The sequence below is a fragment of the Apteryx rowi genome, unplaced genomic scaffold (assembly GCF_003343035.1).
Source record: "Apteryx rowi isolate R43461 unplaced genomic scaffold, aptRow1 scaffold_0, whole genome shotgun sequence".
Lineage (NCBI taxonomy): Eukaryota > Metazoa > Chordata > Aves > Apterygiformes > Apterygidae > Apteryx > Apteryx rowi.
The window spans coordinates 1,050,670-1,058,945 of record NW_020447195.1 but is presented as its reverse complement, the minus strand read 5'-3'; the positions used below and the strand labels follow the sequence as shown (position 1 = coordinate 1,058,945).

At 65.9% G+C, this 8,276-nt stretch overlaps 1 protein-coding gene across 1 annotated transcript; it reads left to right on the top strand.

Annotated features, from left to right (window-relative positions):
* Window positions 1–814: 814 nt before the first annotated feature.
* R3HDML (R3H domain containing like) lies at window positions 815–5,715 on the top strand. The gene is made up of 5 exons (XM_026057252.1): window positions 815–1,154; window positions 2,911–3,029; window positions 3,882–4,014; window positions 4,845–4,960; window positions 5,583–5,715. Exons 1-5 carry the CDS (start codon window positions 894–896, stop codon window positions 5,713–5,715), a joined length of 762 nt encoding a protein of 253 aa, XP_025913037.1. The 5' UTR covers window positions 815–893.
* The last annotated feature ends 2,561 nt before the right edge of the window (window positions 5,716–8,276 follow it).

Below are 8,276 nucleotides of genomic sequence, written 5' to 3'. Positions count from 1 at the left end.
GCTGCAGGCCCTTCCCGGGGGGAGAGGTCCGATGCGGATTTTGCGTCAGCTGCTCCCGAAGGCCCCCAGCACTTGGCGAGGTTAAAGCTCGCCGCCGCGTGCGCCCGGGCAGGTTGTTTGCAAAGGTCAATCCGCCGGGCTGCCGCGGCGAGCGCGTCTCCGCTGCTCTTGGCTCGGGCCGCGAGGTAGGTAGTCTGGGAAACGTCTCTCGGCTTCGCTGGGGAAGGGCTTTCGCTGGCAGTAGGAAAGATGCATCGGCTAAAAGACGATGAGATTAGGATGTTTTCTGKTTTTTTTTTTTAATAATCTGGTTTGGCAGTGGTTTATTTTTCTTTCCCCAAGCTAAAGCCTCTTTAGGCTCTCTTGGCGGTCCTTTTAAAACTTGCCGTTCGTTTCTTTATCTGTATAAGATTTCTGTTTGATCTGGGGATTTACTGAACATACCAAAAGCCTGTGAAATTACAGGGCAGGCGACTGCTGCTGSTATCTCAGCATGTTCTTAATTAGCCCCTGTCTGGCAGGTATGTGTGAGAACTGGAAAAATGGGGGGAGATTTTGCACTGAAATTAAGAAAAAAGGAAACAACGAGAACAATTCCCCRAACATCTCCCTGCTGGTCCCAGTGAAGTTACTGTGATAAATGAGCAGGAATTACAGGTTATCAAACAGATCAAGTTTTAACATTTATTTTAAAAAGGAAAAAAAGAAAATTTATTTCCATCCTATTTGGGGAAATGGATTTTACATGTGAAATGCAGAAATAAATGGTGCATCTGCTTTTTTTTTTTCCTCTTTTAGATCCACACGCCAGCAGTAAGGAACGGAGATCTGCCTTATCCTTACTGTTGTGTTTCAGCCGAAAGCCGTCGTTCAACTCAAACAGCAGGGCTATAATGACTTTGCTGCACCTGCACCTCTATGTCACTGGCTTGGTCTTCTGGATTACGCAGAAGTCCAGCTCTTTGGTGCTGCCCAACGCCACCGAGCTCCTGGGCCCCCCCAGCAGCGCAGCGGCCGGCCTCGCGTCGGCCATCGGGGTGCCCAGGAACCGGCGCAGGCGCTACATCTCGCCCCGGGACATGAGCGCRATTTTGGACTACCACAACCAAGTGCGGGCGCAGGTGTCCCCGCCGGCTGCCAACATGGAGCACATGGTGAGTGCTGGTGCCGGGCGCCCCGGGGCGGGATGGTGCCGGGCGAGCGGGTCCTGGCTCACCTCTGCCGCCTGCGGGGCGGCCGCATCCGTCCTGAGCTGCAAAAGCCACCGTTTGCAGAGGTAACATTAGGGAAAGGGAGGTGGTGACATCCCCAATGTGCCATCTGCGCCCTCCCTGCAGTGCTGCGTGCTGCCAACAGCAGGGTTTGGGCACTTTATTCCTTCTCCTCCAGCACTGGGAGGTCCTGGTGTATTCCCCAACGGGCAGGAATAGAAAGGAAGAGCAAGAAAGGGCCAGGTCCCGTCCACAGCCCCCAYGGGAGCGCTCCTCTAACTGTGCCCTCCGGAGAGAGGGACAGCGCCCGGCACCGGCCGCTCACCGGCAGGGTCCCACCACCGACAGCCACCCAGCCCGGGAGGCTCCCGGCTCCCGGGTCCCTCGAGAGGCCCCGGAGATCAGTGTGGGGGGCRTCACTGCAAAAGGGAAGGGCAGGAGTGAGAGAAAGAGCAGCCACCCAGCTCCTGCAATGCCAGCTCCTTTCGACCTTCCTGAACGGGGGCCAGCACCCGCAGGATTGGTTCCTACTGGGAACAGCTAGGAAAAGGAGAACTCAATTTGTGTCCAAATAAGCTGACGCGGTGTCTAGGAGCCCGGTTTGGCCATGCCGCTGCCGGGCCCCTTCCTCGCCGCAAAGGCAACCGCAAAGGGCCCCGATGCTCGCTGCCGAGACGCCGTGCTGCCGGGCTGGACAGACCCCAAAGCTGGGGCACGCGCGCAGCTCTCCCCAGCGCTGCCGGCACGGCTGTCCCGTCCCCGGGGCCCGTCTCCCCGGGGGCAACGGGGGTTTCTTGCCGCGGAGGCCGAGTCCAGGCTCCCGGGTGCTTGCAGGTGCCCCGGGAGCCTCGTGGTGGTGCTGCTGGAGGACATAAAATTGGTGGCATCACTTCAGCACCYTTAGCGCTCTGGTCAGGATCGGCGACTTCAGCCACCTCCGTTCACCAGCCGGCTGGTCCTGGGCGGCTCCTAACGTAGCCCTAAAGGGAGGAAAAATGGGAGAGCAACCAAAGGGAGGGATTTTGCCTCGGCGGCTGCCTCCAGATGGCTCGCGGCTGCTTGCCCGGGCGCGGGGCGGCGCGAGTCCCGGGTGCCTCTGCCTGGGTGCCGCTCCGCTCCCATGCCAGCCCCGCAGGACGGGAAAGCCCCGCGCCRCGGGAGGGAGGGAGGCAGGATCAGGCTCGAGGAGCTGCTCGGGAGCRGCAGGGTGGCCCTGGATGCAGATCCGGGGGCGGCGCGCCACAGCCCGGCTCGCTCAGCACACGGCACAGGGCAGCCTGGCCCTGGGTGTCCTGCGCCGCTTCACGCTTGCCCTCAAGTCCAGCCTTCCCAGATAAGGCCCCAGCTATCCCTCCCTCTCCCAGGCAAGGCTAAGGCTCATCCCCAAAGCAGTTCAGGATGGGTGAGGGAGCTTTAAATAATGCATGAAGGAAACAGCTGTGCCGACCCGGGGCTGCGGCGGTGGCAGGATGCTCCAGCAGCAGCGCGGGGACGCGGGAGGTTTTATCCCTCTGACTTTGGGCTCAGTTTAGCAAAAGAGGGCAGTGCCCGGAGGGGTGAGCGCGTTCAGCACACGGGGCCTGGGTTGCTTCAGGGCATCGTGCTTTGCCCCCTCCCCAGCCCAGGGAGGGGGTTTCTCCTCGTCCCGGCTCCGGCCAGCCGAAATCCCCATCCGCCCTTTCCCTCTCCCCGCTGCCAGGTGTGGGACGAGAGGCTGGCGCGCGCTGCGGAGGCCTGGGCCGCGCGCTGCCTGTGGGACCACGGGCCCCCCCAGCTGATGAAGTACGTGGGGCAGAACCTCTCCATCCACTCGGGCAGGTACGTGGCCCGGGCGCCCCGGCTTCCTCGCGCAGCCCCCGGGCGCCCCGCTCCGCTGCTGGCAGGGCAGCGCCCTGAGCAAGAAACCAAGCGGTCCTGGACTTCCGCTGCGGAGGGCCGAAACGCAAGTCGGAGGGCAGGGAGACTCGGTGCGCGGGGCAGCGGCCAGCCCGGCCCTGGCYGGGAGGAGAGCTGCGGAGCGCGTCGCTGCGGGCTGGAAGGGGAGGACAGGGCCCGGGACGAGGACAGGGGGCCTGGAGCCGGGCGAGCTGGGGGACGGGCGCCTTGGGAAGGGCGACCAACTCTTGCAGCAGGATAAATGTAGGAAAGCAGAGCCTGCCCGCTGCTCGTTTGGGGGATGGAGCATTTGGGGGATAGAGCATTCACTCCCTTCTTGCTGCCTGGCACATGCACCAGGAGAGCGTAGGTCGTGGTCTCCCAGCACGTGGCTGAGCGCTCGGCCATCTCCGGAGAGGGCCAGGTCTTCCAAGAGGCTGCTTACACCCCCGGCACAAGCGCACTTGGTGCAAGGATGTGACTGCACCCTTCTCCGCAGGCACGCTTGCTCCTGCCCGGCCTCACGGGTGCTGCCTGGCTCCATCCCCCCCTGTCTTCCACACTCCCTCAGGATGAGCTGCAGCCTTCCTCGCCCTCCTCTGGGAAGCGGAGGAGGAAGAGGGTCTCCCGCTTGCATGGCCCGACACGGGTAACCCAGGTGTTTCTCCGGGACGGCTGCAGAAGGGCATCTCCTAGAAACTGCCCTGCAAAGCAGGCTGCCGCGGGACTCCTGCTCCTCGGAGCTCCGGGCTAACGCGGAGAACGCCGACTGTTTGCRTGCGTGCCCTTCCGCAGGTACCGCTCCATCGTGGACTTGGTGAAATCGTGGTACCACGAGAAGCAGCACTACTCCTTCCCCCAGCCGTGGGAGTGCAGCCCCCGCTGCCCGGCCACCTGCAGCGCCTCGGTGTGCAGCCACTACACGCAGGTGAGCGCCGTGGCCCTGCGCCGCCGCCGCACGGGCCGCTGTGACGGGGCTGCGGGCAGACGGCGTGGGGCCACGGCACGTGCCGCCGTGACCGGGCTGCGGGCAGACGGCGTGGGGCCATGGCTCACAGTGCCAGCGCAGCATCCACCGGGAGAGGACGGAGGCTCCCAGGGAAGTGCCGGGAAGCTGGCAGCTGACTGTCCCGCGCCTGCTGCTCCCTGCAGGGAGGTTTCTCTCAGCCTTTAGGCCAACTGGCTGGAACTTTTTTTTTTTTTTTAACTTTTTTAAAGTTTGCCCTCGGTTTCCCCTTATTACCCCAATAGCACCTCAAAGGTTGTGAAGACAAAGAAATTAAACCCTTCCTGCTCTTGCTGGTCATTTATCCACACTGTCACGACAGAGCAGCTTTTTAGTGTGCAGCGACGTCTGGCTTCCCCGTGAATGCAGCCCCTTCATTCCCCGGCACGTCCAGCGGCGCCTTGCCAAGACAAGGTGGAAAACCTCCCTCTGCTTCCCTGCTCCGTGGCGAAGCACGCTGACCTTTAATTACCGGCGCGCTGCCTCTCCCCCGGCAGCGCAGCCCCCCTCCAGCGTTCGCCCAGCCTCTGCCTCTAGGCAGAAGAGGGACATTGAAAAATCACGCTCAAGTGACAAGAAGTGCCCGAGGTGGCCACAGCATCTCACCCAAGAAACTCAGGCCAGCAGGATCTCGTTCCCTGATAGGACACCCTGCTCCGCGGCCCCTCTGCAGTGGGCTCCGGGACGGGCGGGTTTGGGAGCCCCGGCTTTGACAGCGCCTGGGTAATTCCTGTTTTCTGTCTCGGCCGCAGATGGTGTGGGCGTCCTCCAGCAGGCTGGGCTGTGCCGTCAACACCTGCGCCAACATGAGGGTGTGGGGCAGCACGTGGCGCCGAGCCGTGCTCCTCGTGTGCAACTACGCCATCAAGTGAGTGAGCGCCGGGGAGCGCCCGCGTGCCGCCCCCCGCCGAAATGCCCCGCTTGCCCTGGGGACCGGCTCGCCCCCGCTCCTCGCCCGCGGCCCCTGCACACCTCTGCGGCAGCCCTGCAAATCTGTGCCCCGCGCTTGCGGGGCCCCGAGCCATACATCTGTGCCCCGCGCTCGCGCAGCCCTGAGCCATAAATCTGTGCCCCACACTAGCGCGGCCCCGAGCCATAAATCTGTGCCCCGCACTCGCGCGGCCCCGAGCCATAAATCTGTGCCCCGCACTCGCGTGGCCCCGAGCCATAAATCTGTGCCCCGCACTCGCGTGGCCCCGAGCCATAAATCTGTGCCCCACACTCGCGTGGCCCCGAGCCATACATCTGCGCCCCGCGCTCGCGCGGCCCTGAGCCCCCTCCTGGCGCAGGCTGTTTCGGCAGCGGTGCCTGCCGCGTGGGTTTGCCGGCCGTTGCATCGGGCACGCGTGGGACGCAGAGCGCCATGCGGGGCGGGAGACGCTCTCACCCTCAGCCGGGGCACCCAGCCCGGGAGGCAGTCGTGAGCCAGCTAAGTTCGTCTCGGTGGCAGGCAGCAGCGCTCAGAGGCAACGCCTTCCTCTCTTTTCCAGGGGCAACTGGATAGGAGAAGCGCCGTACAAGGTGGGGAGGCCGTGCTCAGCCTGCCCGCCGAGCTACGGCGGGCTCTGCAGCAACAACATGTGCTTCACGGGACTCAAGTCCAACCAAGTGAGCTGGTTCTAGGGCTGCAGCGGCGGCTCCCGGCTCCGCAGCCGGGAAGACGTCCCCAGGGACGAGGGTTGTGTAAAACCAGAATTATTTATAACCCTGGTGCCTCCGAGCTGCTCTTTCTCTCCCTCAGCCCCCTCCCGTCCCCCCCGGCTGCTGTAGGAGGCTTTAGGCAGCAGGGGCTCTGCACGCCCCCGTCGTTAGCGTACCTGCTTCGTCCCCGCGCCGTGCAGGAGATGGTCGTGCTGTGGCTTCGTGTCTTCTTATTTTTATACACCTCCCCAGGGAGCGCTTGCGCTGCCGGCTGCTTCTGACTTTGAGGCAGCAGGTGGGGATAGGCGAGCCAGCGGCCGGCCGCCCCTTCCCTGCCCTGCGGCGCTTCTCCCGGCTTTCCCGCGGCCCCGGCATGTGTGCGAGGCCGACGGTCCGCGCAGATAAACTCCAAGACTTTCCTGTCGTGGCGACCRCCTGGGGGGGAGCGGCGGGGTTGGGGGGAGCCCGGTGCGCCCGCAGCGCTCCCGCCGGCCCCCACCTCCCGGCGCCCCAATAAAGGTGTCTCCGGAGCCCCGGGCTCGCGTCGGCCCTTGCATCCTGCCGCCTCTCTCGCAACTCGGAGCGACGCGCGTTCGCGCCGTTTCTCCCCGCCGGGGGTGCCGGGGCGCTGAGCGCGGTGGGACGGGGAACGGGGGCGAGGGCGGCGGGGGCGCAGGCAGCAGCCGTCAGGGAGCCCGGGGCAGCGGCGCGGGGGGATGCCCGGGTGCTTTGCTCCATCGTGCGGGAGAAGGACAGCACTGCTGGGACACCCGCGCGAGGCCGCTCGGCAAAGGGAGCGCGTCCTGCCCACGTTTTTGCCCCGCGGAACGCCCTGCCGGGGCCGGCCTGGGGGAAGGGGCAAGCCGGGGAGGCTGCGCAAGCCCGGCGGGACGTGGGAGCCCCCCGCGCCGTGCCGCCAGCACTCCCCGGCTGCCGCCTGCTCCGCCTGCTGCTAAACGCGGCCGTCGCCTGCCCGCCCGCAAGCGGCTTTAGCCCGGCCCGGAGGAGATGCAGGGCTCAGGCGCGGCAGCACCCCGGCGTGAGCCTGGCGCGTTAGAGCTCTTCCTGCACGAAACCCGGCAGAGAGGGCTCAGGTTTGGACACGTGCGGAGCGCCTGCACATGAGCAACGTCCTGCAGCGAGGGAAGGGAAACCAGAGGCGTCCGGAGCTCATCGCCCCGCACTGAGGTGCTCTGTGCACAAATCCGAGCTGAGCCCATCAGTGCAGCGAGTGTGGAGGGCCTCAGCCAGCTCCCCAGTGCGACCACGTCACGGCCTCTCTTCTGGGAAGGAGTGGGCTGGAGGCGAGGAAACCTTGGGGAAGAGCGTCCGCAGCGGCCGTGGAGCGCGGATAACGCCCAGTCCCTGCACGGAGCGGCGAGCAGGGGGCAAGGCCCCATCCTGCACGTGGGTGGGCGCTGGGGCAGGGCCCGACAGGCAGCCACAGCTCAGGGCTCTTCATCTCCTGGCAGGGTCTCGGGGTTGCGCGAAACCCCTCGCTCTTCCCCGGGAAGCGACAAGCCGGTTCCGACGGCGGAGGCTTTGCCTGGCTCCCCCTCGCTGCGCAGCGGTGGGGGAGAAGGTCACCGCGGCAGGTCTGGGGACCCCTTGCCCTTCGGCGGGGGAGAAGGGCAACACCGGTCGGAGCTCCCCAGCGGCTCTCCTCGATCGGCAGCGCGACGGGGAGCCCCGCTGCCGCCTCCGCCTGCCCCGCGGACCCCTGCCTCACCCCCGGCCACGGACACGGCGCCTCTCCGCCGTTACCTCCCCGGCTCTGCCGAGGCGTCCCTGCTGTCCACACCCCCTCCCAATTTCCAGGACGTATCACCGCTAACCAAACCCAGGGACTACTGCCCCAAATTCCCCGGCCCCTCCGCTTTGGCCTCCGCCTGCCGATTCCCGCAGCGCCAGGCGACGGGGTGGCTCCTGTGCTGCTTCCCGCCTCATCTGTGCTCTCCCTCGGGATTCGCTTTGCGTCCGGGAAAAAACCTGCCCTGCGCTGCCTCTGGTTAYGCCACCTCGGGGCAGCGCGTTCGAGAGCCAGGGCGCTCCAGGGGCCCCGGGGCACTCGCYGAGCCTGGCGGCAGGGAGAGGCGCCCCGGGGCCGGGGTTTGGGGAGCGGGGACCGGCGCGTGCCCTGACCTCCCCGAGGCCACGGTGCGGAGATGAAGTAGGGCTGGCTGGAGCGGGGAAGCTCCGACCCTCCTTCGCCCGCCCCAGGCTGCTGGGCAAGAGCAGGGCAAAGCGCCTTGCAGGGAGACAGCCAGAAAAGGGGGTGAAGGGAGGCGGCTGAGAGCAGGGGGGGGGGGGGGGGGGGGGGGGAGCTGCAAGCACCCATGCGACACCCATGAAGGACGCGCTGCCAGGACGGCTTGTCGAGACCGTGCCCCGACCCTTGCCGGGGGCCCGCTTTGCCCACCGCAACACGCGCATGCGTGCGCCAGCGCGTCCGGCCGCGCACACGTCACCCCCGGCACCRCCGCCACCGTCCCGTGCATCCCTTGTCCCGCGGGGCCGCGTGGCTGCGCTCTGGCGCGCGGGCG